Here is a 13,869-nt window from a genome sequence, read left to right on the forward strand (position 1 = left end):
CTTTAAAAACTGCACATGTGAGACCTATGCAGACCCCAGTACCTTCTGTAACTGCGTATTGAGGCTTCACCAGCAGCACTGACTTCTGTGCAGGGCAATGTCAGAAGTGAACACGGCAGTCCTCTGTGGGCGTGGAGACACCTCCCTAGCAATCTGGTTAGTGCAGATAACAAAAGGGCTGCCCGAAGGCAGATCAGAGCCTGTCAGCACTTGTTTACATCAAACTATCAAACTATGAGACCAGAGCCCAAGAAATGCAGCGTTTAGCTTTTAGGAAGTGCAAGTGTATCAGATGACCTGATAATAATGCACAGAAACTGAGAGCTTCCTTTATAACCTAGAGTCGCACCAGATATCATGTTTTAGAATTCAAACACACAAGTGCTATTATAGGTGCTTCTTTCAAAACTGCACACTTCAGACTAGTGTAGCGGATGGACGTGAATACAAAATAGTACAACCAAGACGATTGAATGAAGGTTGAAAACTGGGCCAATCCCAGCTTTCCCGGGATGTCTGGTAATTCCAGCTAGGGTCTTTATAGAAGAACGAGTGCTGTCTAGTGTAACACTTTATAAAAGTAAAGGCATGCAACCAGAGTTTGAGTATTTCAAAAACTATAAGCACGGTCAGATCAATTCCAATCTGCAAGCACAGATCCAACCACACTCATTCATTAGGTCTGCATTCTGTACTGAACCTTTAAAAATAAAAGTATTTTTGCAGTTTGTCATAGCACAGGTATTTCGCATATTTGCATATCTCATGCACTATTTTGTAATACGCCTTTTGAACTGTGACGTGTGACGATCACACATAAACGCATAACTCAAAAAATACGTAATCACTTAAACGTTCTTTCTCAGACCAGGTGACGTCAGGCAGTTGTGAATTAGGATAGCCTTCGCATTGTTCTGCACTGACTGGGAATCTTGTACTCCGGAAACTCCTATCCTGGACAAAAGTGTGCCCTTTCTGTCCTTATAAGGACTTTTTCTATATCAATCAAAGTTCACAAAGGAGTAAAGGGAGGCGCTACAGAGGCGGGACAATGCAGGGAGTTGAGCAAGCAGCCCACAGAGGAGAGCGAAACTTCTCACACGCTGTAAGGAAGTTGCGATTGCTACAGAAGAAGGGAACGGTCTTCTGCCTTTATCTTTATAGCAAGAAACTCATTTTTAATATCGCTGAAAAAAATGTCCAGTGGTCAGTTTAACAAGGGGCCGGCTTATGGCCTGACTGCAGAAGTGAAAAACAGAGTAAGTTTCTTTCTTTCTTTTTTTTTTTCTTAAAAACTAAAAATAAATAAATAATCGTTTGGGGTTTATGGCGCAGAAGGTGATCGTGATCAGGAACGGCTTACGGCCAAATTTGTGCTAGCCTGCTGTAGTGTTGTTATGGTACATGTTTTAATTACACCGCTACTGTATACAGTTTTCTACATTTATTTATTTAATGAAGCGATGTGGTTGTTTTTGGTAGTTTTCAGTGGAGTTGATGAATATATGAATTGCATTTTACAATACTGTAAACACGTGTTATAAGTTAGTCGTGTTTCCATCGCAGACTTTATTTATGAATTTGCAAATGCATTGCATGTTTGTTATTGTATTTAAAATAAGCAATGCCGTGGTGAATTTTACGGTTTTCCGTGTTGTGTATCCTTTGCCGCAAATTGTGAATCTGGGACTGGGCGTCGCCCCTTTGGCTAAACTATTTGGATTTGGGGACTGAAATGGATTTTTAAATCAAACCAAGAAGAAAATCGAAACTTAACCGTCGTGTTCTCTAAAATAGATGGTTTGAAGTCTATGCACGGATCTGTTCCCCGCTCTCATCTCAACAGCTCTCAGATATTAATGAAAGGGACACAGGTTTTTTTTTTTTTTTTTTTTTTTTTTTTTACATCACCCAAACAGTGATAAGTTTTATTTTTAGGGTTTAGTGAGTGTCGGCGGTCTGCGGGGCTTCATGTCAACTTGCAGGTCACTTGGGTGTCTTGGGTACAGATCTGAGGGATGTAGCTGTAGGCCTGAGCTCTGAGAGGCGGAGGTGAGGGGATGTAGCTCTGAGAGGCGGAGGTGACGGGATGTAGCTCTGAGAGGCGGAGGTGAGGGATGTAGCTCTGCCTGAGCTCTGAGAGGCGGAGGTGAGGGGATGTAGCTCTGAGAGGCGGAGGTGACGGGATGTAGCTCTGAGAGGCGGAGGTGACGGGATGTAGCTCTGAGAGGCGGAGGTGACGGGATGTAGCTCTGCCTGAGCTCTGAGAGGCGGAGGTGACGGGATGTAGCTCTGAGAGGCGGAGGTGACGGGATGTAGCTCTGAGAGGCGGAGGTGACGGGATGTAGCTCTGCCTGAGCTCTGAGAGGCGGAGGTGACGGGATGTAGCTCTGAGAGACGGAGGTGACGGGATGTAGCTCTGGGAGGCGGAGGTGACGGGATGTAGCTCTGAGAGGCGGAGGTGACGGGATGTAGCTCTGAGAGGCGGAGGTGACGGGATGTAGCTCTGCCTGAGCTCTGAGAGGCGGAGGTGACGGGATGTAGCTCTGAGAGGCGGAGGTGACGGGATGTAGCTCTGCCTGAGCTCTGAGAGGCGGAGGTGACGGGATGTAGCTCTGAGAGGCGGAGGTGACGGGATGTAGCTCTGAGAGGCGGAGGTGACGGGATGTAGCTCTGAGAGGCGGAGGTGACGGGATGTAGCTCTGAGAGGCGGAGGTGAGGGGATGTAGCTCTGCCTGAGCTCTGGGAGTCGGAGGTGACGGGATGTAGCTCTGCCTGAGCTCTGAGAGGCGGAGGTGACGGGATGTAGCGCTGCCTGAGCTCTGAGAGGCGGAGGTGACGGGATGTAGCTCTGAGAGGCGGAGGTGACGGGATGTAGCTCTGCCTGAGCTCTGGGAGTCGGAGGTGACGGGATGTAGCTCTGAGAGGCGGAGGTGACGGGATGTAGCTCTGAGAGGCGGAGGTGAGGGGATGTAGCTCTGCCTGAGCTCTGAGAGGCGGAGGTGACGGGATGTAGCTCTGGGAGGCGGAGGTGAGGGGATGTAGCTCTGCCTGAGCTCTGAGAGACGGAGGTGACGGGATGTAGCTCTGAGAGGCGGAGGTGACGGGATGTAGCTCTGAGAGGCGGAGGTGAGGGGATGTAGCTCTGCCTGAGCTCTGAGAGGCGGAGGTGACGGGATGTAGCTCTGCCTGAGCTCTGAGAGGCGGAGGTGAGGGGATGTAGCTCTGAGAGGCGGAGGTGACGGGATGTAGCTCTGAGAGGCGGAGGTGAGGGGATGTAGCTCTGCCTGAGCTCTGAGAGGCGGAGGTGAGGGGATGTAGCTCTGCCTGAGCTCTGAGAGGCGGAGGTGACGGGATGTAGCTCTGAGAGGCGGAGGTGAGGGGATGTAGCTCTGCCTGAGCTCTGAGAGGCGGAGGTGAGGGGATGTAGCTCTGCCTGAGCTCTGGGAGTCGGAGGTGACGGGATGTAGCTCTAAGAGGCGGAGGTGAGGGAATGTAGCTCTGCCTGAGCTCTGAGAGGCGGAGGTGACGGGATGTAGCTCTGCCTGAGCTCTGAGAGGCGGAGGTGACGGGATGTAGCTCTGAGAGGCGGAGAGTACCTAAGTTTTCTTAGTTTTAGGCGTACAAGACAACGATTTAAAGTACTAGTAATGGAATAGATACAGTGACTCATGGAAACAGCCATTTGAGTCAGTTACTTTCTTTGTACTGCTGGCATCACAATTTGTAGGTGACAGCTTTGTCATTAAAAAGTACACTATAATGCACTTCATATTCATAGGTGCATGTCACACATACATTTTGAAATGTATCTAGCGCGGGTTCCCAGACTGCGGGCCCGTGAGATGGTTTTGGGAGGGGGGGGGGGGGGGGGGGATTTTGATTGAAGGGATCAAAATCTAAATGTGGATGGGAGTCCTGTCAGGATGCCTAATGCCATGGGGGGGCCAAGAAAGTTTGGGAACCGCTGTGAGAACCATTATCCAACTACTATTAAACTTGGTACAGACTTTTTGGTAGTATTTTTTAGCTCTCATCAAACAATAGACAGAAAAAAAAGAGCGTGCGTGAGAAGAACACCAGGGAGAAAGTAAATGGGATTTAAAACACAATTTAAGGTCATTGTGATCATTTCTTTATCAAGCATCTATTTATTTTTTTAGCCTGTAGCCATGGTGGGGGGTACAGTATGTTATCATTATTTTGTTATTGCATTGCCTCACACAGACAAAACATAGCTCTGTGTGCCCCTGGTACTCCTGTGCTTGTCCAGCTCTAATTGCCCACACTCATTCAGAGGGGGAGAGTGCTTGATAAGATGTACTCTTCTTTATAAACAAATTCCCTTTGTCCCTTCCTGGCTGTCTTGTTTATTTTGTAAAATTAAAAATACTTTGGTATCGGTTGTCCCTCCACCTCACTTTAACCATGCATTCCATAGCAGACAGCTCTTTTTTATTACATCTTTCTAGGTTTATTTTTTTTTGTAGATGGACAAAAATCTGTTCTTCTCGTGGCTTTTATTTTAATACCGTCTGCAAGCAAATTGACCGGTTCTTTCTGTTATTCCCTGAAGTGCAGTTCTGGGGGTTTTGATGTGTTGAGGCTTCCTGAGCTGAGTCTCAAATCCACTCGCAGCACAGACGTGAGCTGCAACTCAGCAGAATGAACTGCACTGTGAAAGTGTGACAGTAAGTGAACACAAAGCAGGTAGTCATCTCTGGAGTTTAAACAGCGCTTTGGTTTTTACAGATCTCCCCATGGGGCTTTTGTCTGGAAGAGTTCTCAGTAATCCAATTTCTGAATGACCTGGGATTGTAATGGGTTTGCATACAAACCCTTACCAAACATTAGCACCTTCCAGATGGTCTTACAAAGCCTGCTAATCCTCTGTGTGCTGCTTGTGTCGTTCAGACAGATGCTGGGAACAAGTAAACAAAGGGGAGTGCATTTATAAGTTAATAGAACAATACTCCATGTGCTTGGGGCAAAGCCGAGTATTGGAACACATTCACGCTGTATGTGGTGTAGCATTGTGGGCTGGACGGGATTGTAAGTAAAGCTGAGCTTTCGCCAGCCTTCTAGAATAATCGAGGGACCCAGGGTCGGTTGTCTTTTGCTTCCTGTGCTGATGACAACAGGATGCCTTGCAGTGCTAGCTCTCTTGCAGGAAGATGAGAGGTGGCTGTGCTGAATGTCTTTCCGGTTGAGTCTCTCGCTCACCTTGCATCGTACACTATCACAGATTTAGCTTTGATTCTACTTTCTGTAAAGGTTGAAAATACTAACAGGGCTCTACGCTAACTTTTTAACTGAAATAATCGAGGCACACACTGAAAAAAAAAAAAAAAAATACACACAAACACAATTTAGCACAAATAAGTAATACCAACTTTTATTTGCTGTTGAACATCTATAAATATTTTTCTTTTTTTACATGGCACCTGTAGAGTATAATACTTTTACATCAACAAACAGACAATTTTTCTCAAATTTAAATGTTCTTTCTTTTTTCAGCATCAATAATACAGTCCCCTGTGTGGGCTTACCTGTACGTGAAATAAAAGCTCAGCGGTCCTGACTGGATATGGGATGAGAAACTAAAAAGAAACCGCTAATTATTATTTTTTTTTACAGTATTTTTTGGGTCTTCATGTCCTTATAACTTGCATGTCTTGCAAACCATGAATACTGAACACTGATCAAAGTGCACGTCATGGATTTACCGGTAACGCTTGTGGTGTGTGGGATATGCAGTTTTTAAAACCTTGCTAGCAATAGAAATAATAATACAATGGACTACGATCCCATAGACACACCGTGATTAAAAAACAAACTCCAGATAGCCTTGTTCAGATGTGTTTAAATTTGTAGCTGACAGCATTTTCATTTTGATCAGTTTTTGAGGTTGTGAAAGCATTGGGCGCATACGTGTGGCTAAAACAGAACTGATGATCGCACCAACAACTGGATATGCGTAGGGTTACCACTTACCAGACATCCCGGGAAAACTGGGACGCTCCCACATTTCAGCCTTCATTTTTTGTCGGAACAGTATAAATGTTCAATCGTCCCAGTTTTGCTTTTGTAATCTCATTTTTTTTAAAGTTCTGTATCACTGTGGTCAGAAAGTTAACAGCAGAGTAATCATGAGGTTGTGTTAGCACCATTCCTAAAATAAGCACTCTTCTGATATTTGTTTGATAATTGTGTATATCTCCTGTTTAAATGGTAATAGCTGATCTATTTTTTTTCTATCCTGGCTTTTTGTACATTTAACATGTTTTGATCAGATAACAATAAAAAAGAGTTATGATATGCAATTAATACACCTGATGTTTCATTTTTAAATTATGACTGTTATTATGTACTGTCTTTGGAGCTGCTATACCATCTGTGAATTGGGGGGGGGGGGGGGGGTAAATTGACGGGGTACCAGGTTAATTCTACTCCTGAGAGATTTCTTTCCTGTAATACTGTGCTAATATACTCTCTAAACAATTAAATAACTTTTAAGGCTTTTTAAGGATTTTTTGTGTTTTTATAAACAGATATTTTACACAGGTTATCAGTCCTTTTAAAACCTGAGAATAAACTAATAAATTCTCTAAACAGTTTTAAAAATCCTCTAAACAGTTTAAAAAAAAAACAACAATTCCTAACAAAGCATTCCTTTTAAACCGTGCCTCCAGTTTTGTGAGCGGACCCACTTTCAAAGCTGTTGGCACACAGTTTCCTTGCTTGGCTGCGTTGCTCAGGCTGCTCTTGTCTCCCTGCAGATCGCTCTGAAGTACGATGCTCAGAAGGAGGAGGAGCTGCGGGTCTGGATCGAGGACGTCACGGGCAAGCGGATCGGAGACGACTTCCAGAAGAGCCTGAAGAGCGGAACCATTCTGTGCGAGTGAGTAAAGCACTCGGGTCAGGCCATGCAGCAGCTGTACAGGGGCTGGGTCCGAACCCGAACCCAACGTTACCCGAACCCTAATCCAGCGTTACCCTAACCCAACGTTACCCGAACCATAACCCAACGTAACCCTAACCCAACGGAACCCTAACCCAACGTTACCCGAACCCTAACCCAACGTTACCCGAACCCTAATCCAGCGTTACCCGAGCCCAACGTTACCCGAACCCTAACCCAACGTAACCCTAACCCAACGTAACTCGAACCCAACGTTACCCGAACCCTAACCCCAATCCAACGTTACCGCAGGTGAAGCAGGCCTGGGTTAGTGCTAGTCCGGGTGGGTGAGACCAGGCATTAAGCGCTAAACCAGCATTTACACAAATGGTTTAAAAGTTCAACTGTCCTATATGTTTTTCAGTGAAAAGTTGACTTTAGGATTTCTAGTCATATTTGTATTTTAAATGTGCATTTCATTAAGTTTTACACATACAGTATTCAATCACGATGATTAACAGTGCATACAAATACAATGAGAAACTCGTTTTAATACTGGAACTAAATCAATGCAAGATTGTGATGACAATACATTGTTTGTTTAGTGCAGTGCTGTTTAGAATATTGTTGGTACAGTAGACACATTTCCATAATGCAGACTGTCTGTTTAACACACTGCACCGCTGATGCAGGTGAGCTGCACCAGATTCACACGGTCGGCATTCATTAAGAACAGGAGCAGGTGAGCTGCTTTCCGTGTTAATTCCCAATAGGATAGTTACCTGGAAAACTAATGTTTACCCTCATTTCATCTGTGTTTATGTATTTATTCATTTTTAATAAACACTGATAAGTTCCTAGGATATTTTATTTAAAAAAAAAAAGAATATCAAGGACCTTGATTACACCCTTAAAGATGTTTCCACCAATAACATTAACTTACAGTGTATATAATTAAAAAACATTTAAACAACACTGCAGTCATGTGAAGACCTGTATGATCCAGCCAAAATATTCACTGAACAGCCCCTGGAAATTCCAAGGGAATTTCTTCCATTTCCAATGCAGTAGTAAAGGACTGTGTGTGACCAGCTAATTAAAAACCTACTCCTTTCATTCAAAAATAGAATTCATCCTGCAAAATGACTTAGGGAAGCACCCTGGTCTAACGAGGTCCTTTCCATTCTGCTAGCTGAGAAATGTGATAAAACGATGCGATTCGGACTCCTTGCATAGAAAACAAACTGGGAAAATGGACTATGGACAATGGAATGCCCCTTCTCTTTGGAAAGAACCCAGCTTTTCATTTTTACTGTTGATGTTACAAATAACTTATTTAAAAGGTTTATGTTTGACCTGCATGTTTTTCACAATGGTTGATTCTTGGCTATCGTGTATGTTACCCACAAGTTTGGCATCACCTAGAATTTTCGGAATGAGACATTTAATACAAATTTTTTTAAAAAACGATATGAACATAATTTGGATCGTTTAACATCATGTAATCAAATAAACTACAAAATTTATATCGCAAAAGTCTACCGGAAGATATAATAGTAACACAGTATTTCATGTTAGATTTTGAAATGTCAGGTTTTTCATTAAGAATATGGAAAACTACAAAGCGGTATTTAATTCAACATGTTAAAATAACATTATTCAGCAGCTTTCATTCAACTTTATGAAACAAAATTAGTTAATTCTATAGGGTGATGCAAAACGTTTGGCCATAGCTGTAGTTTGGGGGAGGAGAAATAATTAATGTTTTTTTTTTTTTCCCATGAACTTCATAGCGTCTGAACTGTGAGTGGCAGGTGATTCTGGTGCCAATAATATTCACTGATATTTTTGCATTTCTCTCCAGACTGATTAACGTCCTCCAGCCGGGCTCAGTGAACAAGATCAACCACTCTGAAAAGAACTGGCACCAGGTGAGGGGAGCCGTCTGATTCGGACTCGGAAATGTATTATACAGGGTGTACCCCCATAATGAGATGTACTTCACAACTTCCTGCTTCAGTCACTGCGTCCTGGTGACTTCATAAAACTGACCGCCCAAGTGACCCGCAAATTGACATTCAGACCTTGGCTGGTTCCCTGTCTCAGTGCAGCACAAGACTAGAGTCACAATAACCATACGAATGTAGAAAGTGGATTAAACTGTTTGGGTGATGGTGGAAAAAAAACAGTAATCTGCCCCCTGCAATATTCGAGTAGGTGGAAGAAATGTCTCATACTAATGAGTTATATGGGCAGCAGTATGGATTAGTGGTGAGGGCTCTGGACTCTTGACCGGAGGATCGTGGGTTCAATCCCAGGTGGGGGACGCTGCTGCTGTACCCTTGAGCATTGTATATCAAAATAATGTGATATCTTGTAACAATTGTAAGTTGCTCTGGATAAGGGTGTCTGCTAAGAAATAAATAATTATTATTTGTTTATTTAGCAGACGCCTTTATCCAAGGCGACTTACAGAGACAAGGGTGTGTGAACTATGCAGCAGCTGCAGAGTCACTTACAATTACGTCTGACCCGAAAAACGGAGCACAAGGAGGTTAATTGACTTGCTCAGGGTCACACAGTGAGTTAGTGGCCGAGGTGGGATTTGAACTGGGGACCTCCTGGTTACAAGCCCCTTGATGATGATGATGATGATGATGATGATGATGATGATGATGCACCTCCTGGGGGCAGAGTCCCATGATGCGATGTCTAAAACAGAAACCACAAGATTGCTGAAGAACACATTAAATAGATGTGATGTTTCTCTCCCACACGAAGCTGCTCAAGTATTTAATTAAGTAGTAACAGTAAGTACAGACAGCTGACTGATCCGACACAGGGAGTCTTTGAAACCACAGGCTGTCAGGGAGGCACCGCGGTGTCGAGTATTTATGTAGCAATTAGATAAACCTTAGGGCTGGGTTACACAAGGCAATCTGTGCTGGAATAGCTGTCAAATTGCATAGCGTAGCATGATTTTGCATGATTGCTGTTTACACATCCATTTCAAGTACTGTTTGTTCAAATATTTGAGTAACACGAATATATCATTAAAGGAGTGGTGGTGTTTTAAAATCCATTTTTTTGCCCCATTGGAAATAGCAATGTTATCACTGCCCCCCCTTTAAGGAGTGATAACCTGTGCTTTAACATTCAATTAGTACTGGCAATATTGGAGCTGGGCTCCCCTTTAAGAGTCCTAACTAAGGTTTATCTATAGTCTTGCATTTGATAAATCCTGTATGCTTAAATTAGATTGTTTTTTGGTTCTAAGAAGTTAAATTAAATAAGTACCTTTTTACACTCTGCGTGTGGATTGTTCCCATGCTGTTTGACATTCTGTGGTATCACTAACTTGTGGATTTTCCTCCTTTGTCTTGTTCTGATTTAGCTGGAGAATCTGACCAACTTTATTAAAGCCATCACAGCCTATGGACTGAAGCCCCACGATATCTTCGAAGCGAACGACCTGTTTGAAAATGGAAACCTGACCCAGGTTCAGACCACGCTCCTGGCTCTGGCTGGCATGGTAGGTTGTTAAAGAATGCAATGTCCAGCTTACAGTGGTTCAGATTAAAGCCCTGTCTGTATTGTGCGTTCGGATGAAATATCCCTAATGCAGAGATTCTATTTGGTTAGGCTATGGATCATGGCAATCTATCACCTATATAAATGTGTGTGATTCCCTTTAGTTTAGTACTGCCACTACTTTTGCCTGTTTTTCTAAATCTGTTCTTATGTCGACCCTCCAAGTGCAGCTGGCACACCAGTGTAAGCATGAACCTGTCCCTCTGCAATACTCCAGTGGCTGTAAAAAAATGCATCAGTAAGAAACGCCACATAGAATAAATGTGGTGTGTTTCTTATATCTAATAAGAACAGGGTGTTGCAGCTTAATGGTTACATTGTGGTGTACCAGATGAGAGGCGTTTTAAAAAGTCGAAAATAAATGGAGTGAGTCTAAACCAAAGGAATACATTAGTCATGTCTTGTTTTACTGGTTCTTAGGCAAAGACCAAAGGCAACCAGCCTCGAGTGGACATCGGAGTGAAATACGCAGATAAGCAGAAGCATGCCTTTGACGAGGAGAAGGTGAAGGCAGGAAAATGTGTCATTGGGCTGCAGGTACGAGCTTAGCAACGGCATGGTGCATCCTCACACAAACTCTTAGAAGACAAGTTCTCTAATTGCAATGAAACTTGGTAAGGACATTCTTTAGCACAAGTTATGCAGACTAGTATCAGAATCTGGAGCTTTTCATCTGTCTGTGTCTGTATGTATGTCTTGCTGTATTTTTAGACAGCTGTTTAACTTCGTTATGAAAGTCTGGGGCTATATGGAGGAACCTGCACTCTTGCACTTATATTTTTGATTGCATATTGACCATGCTGGTCTACTTTTTCATGATGCAAATATCTCTACATTTGTACAGCCATCCGAAATTTGCCATAAGCCACTTGCCTTTGCTCCCCTCTCCCATCTGGGATTGTCAGCCTGTTTCCACGCCCTGCTTTGGTTATGCCCTTTGACTTCTTTCCACACTGTGCCCAAAAGGACCTCCTGCCCCCTCCACAGTATCCCTGAACCCCATGTTTCTTCTCTCCAGATGGGTACCAATAAGTGTGCTAGCCAGGCGGGGATGAATGCTTACGGCACAAGGAGACACCTGTACGACCCCAAGGCTCACATCGAGCCCCCAATGGACAGCTCCACCATCGGCCTGCAGATGGGAACAAACAAGGGGGCCAGCCAGGTAAGGGCAACACAAACCCAACTCTAGCATGAACACATGGTGGAACAGATCACTGTGTATCAATGCTGCGAGCTTCCAGCCATTGTCCATTTGTAGACAATGCACTTTGGGGTAGCACTGCTTGTGTCAGAACTTTAAATAATTTTCAATACCAAGCTATTAAGTAAGCAAGCAGTCTGAATGTAACCTAAACCACAAACCAAGCAGGGGTGGTTGAGTACTTTGAGTCACTGACTATACAAACTGCAATGTAGGTCATGGTGGTCTGATTTATTTTATTTTTTCATGCTGGCTCTAATTTTCAATGCTGTTATACTGATCTATAAATATTTCTCCTGCTAGACTGGCATGACCGCCCCTGGCACCAGACGCGCCATCTACGACCAGAAACTGGGCACAGAGAAGTGCGACAACAGCACCATGTCCCTACAGATGGGCTACACCCAGGGAGCCAATCAGAGCGGGCAGAATTTCGGCTTGGGCAGACAGATCTACGATGCCAAGTACTGCCCCAAGAGCGAGCTGGGAGAGAATGAAGCAGCTGCGGGCATAAGCTACAACCAGGAGTACCACGATGAGGGCTACCAGGGATACCAAGAAGATGGGCAGGACTAGTTACCCTGGCAAAGGAGGGGTGGGGGGTGGGGGGATTGGGAAAGGTGGGGGGGCTGACTCCAGCCGCAGCACATCGGGATTCCTAGCTATGTTTGTTTTTCATTGGTAGTGCCTGCTTCAAAACAATCAGACAAGAGCGATGGGTTTATATTCCTCGTTTTGAGGGTGATGCTGTTAACAGTGGAACACAGGGTGTGTGCTAATGAACATATCCTTCTGTAGCTGGGGGCTGTATCTAAACCTGAGAGGATTCACAGTGTGGAAAGCAGGAGATGAATTTGCTGTCCTGCATCCAGGTTCATGTTGCATATTGGCTGATGCTAGTTTTTCGAATTTGTAGTTTCAGTTCAACCCAATAAGTGTTAAATGGATGTGCATACAGAAACCAATATCTTAGCAAGGTTCTTGTTATCAAAGTATAAAAATGACAGTTTTCCCATCCGCTTTTCCATTTATAAGCTGTGCTGCCCCCATGAATGGGCTGAAAAGAACTCTACCATTGAGTAGAACTCCGAGCCACGGCAGATTTTCACAGCTGAGCTTATTTAGACAGACCGTTGACTTGACAAACACAGCTGTCATAAAGCTCTGGAGTGGCTCAGGCAGCTACACAATGGGAGTTCTTTCCATCTCTGCAATAGACAAATGTTTACTGAAAGGTCACCAATTTATAAAAGACATGAAATCAGGAGGACCAGCAATTTTGCATTCGAAACTCCTGCAGTGACACCATGTACAGGACTGTATGTAACTTGTAATTTTTATCTTTTTTTTGTATTTGTCCTATAAAGGTCAGAATGTTGGGGTACATCAAAGAAGCACGTTTTTTTTTTGATTGTAAAACCCTTCATTTAAATAAGACTTCCTTGGTATTTTTGTTTTAATTTTCCAACAAAGCTTTGTTTTAGTTCCACTGACTATCTTATGTCTTTTAAAGTTTAATATGTATTGTAGTTGAGAAAAATGTAGAGCTCAAACCATGAAACGCCACTGAATCCAATATTGGGGACCAATATTTCTAATAGAGATGGTGTCAAAGGGATTTTGAAGAGGGAGTTAATGTGTGTATGTTGCTTAGTCTGAACAGCAATCCATACTAAAGGTTGTGCTTAACCTCCCGAAAATTAAATATAATATTTAATCAACTGCTTTAAAGTACCGAATCATCATGGTGGCGTCTGACTCCTTATGCATTGTAGTAAAATGGATACGCCTTGAAATGGATAGATTCTTATCCTGTAGACAGCAGCTCTCCACTGCCTGCCATTAACAGCATGATTCTTAATAGGATCCTGCTCTTGTTTTAGCTGAGTGGTGGCAATAGTTAGGTCTGCCACTGTTTGAATAGTTTTAATGAGTCCTGTATTACCTGCACTCTGATGTCAATCATGTGTAAATCGTAGAAGAAACTATTCAAGAAGACGAAAGTTTGTCAACTTGACTTTAAGTTTCACCTACAGTATGATTTGAGTGTGTTGAATTTCTAGATGACTGTTTTTTTCAAGGGAACAATCAGCTGTTGAAATGTGTTTCTGTTAAATGTTTTTTGCCCAACGTGCCATATCGATACGGGTACAGTATTTTGGAAGGTGCCAAC

The 13,869-nt window shown here is 43.4% G+C and overlaps 1 protein-coding gene across 1 annotated transcript; it reads left to right on the plus strand.

Moving 5' to 3' along the window:
- Positions 1–1,035: 1,035 nt before the first annotated feature.
- Positions 1,036–12,296, plus strand: LOC117428994 (calponin-2-like). The gene is made up of 7 exons (XM_059014963.1): positions 1,036–1,259; positions 6,780–6,901; positions 8,766–8,832; positions 10,296–10,433; positions 10,913–11,029; positions 11,511–11,657; positions 12,000–12,296. The coding sequence occupies exons 1-7, from the start codon at positions 1,197–1,199 to the stop codon at positions 12,270–12,272; spliced, it is 927 nt and encodes a 308-aa protein (XP_058870946.1). The 5' UTR covers positions 1,036–1,196; the 3' UTR covers positions 12,273–12,296.
- The last annotated feature ends 1,573 nt before the right edge of the window (positions 12,297–13,869 follow it).

Source organism: Acipenser ruthenus, chromosome 49 (genome assembly GCF_902713425.1).
Source record: "Acipenser ruthenus chromosome 49, fAciRut3.2 maternal haplotype, whole genome shotgun sequence".
Lineage (NCBI taxonomy): Eukaryota > Metazoa > Chordata > Actinopteri > Acipenseriformes > Acipenseridae > Acipenser > Acipenser ruthenus.

Excerpts from the sequence above, each read along its gene's own strand:
- LOC117428994 (XM_059014963.1), top strand. The coding sequence starts at position 1,197 with ATGTCCAGTGGTCAGTTTAACAAGGGGCCGGCTTATGGCCTGACTGCA. Across the intron at positions 10,434-10,912 it reads TCCTGGCTCTGGCTGGCATG|GCAAAGACCAAAGGCAACCA; the intron begins GTAGGTTGTTAA and ends ACTGGTTCTTAG. Across the intron at positions 11,658-11,999 it reads CAAACAAGGGGGCCAGCCAG|ACTGGCATGACCGCCCCTGG; the intron begins GTAAGGGCAACA and ends TTCTCCTGCTAG.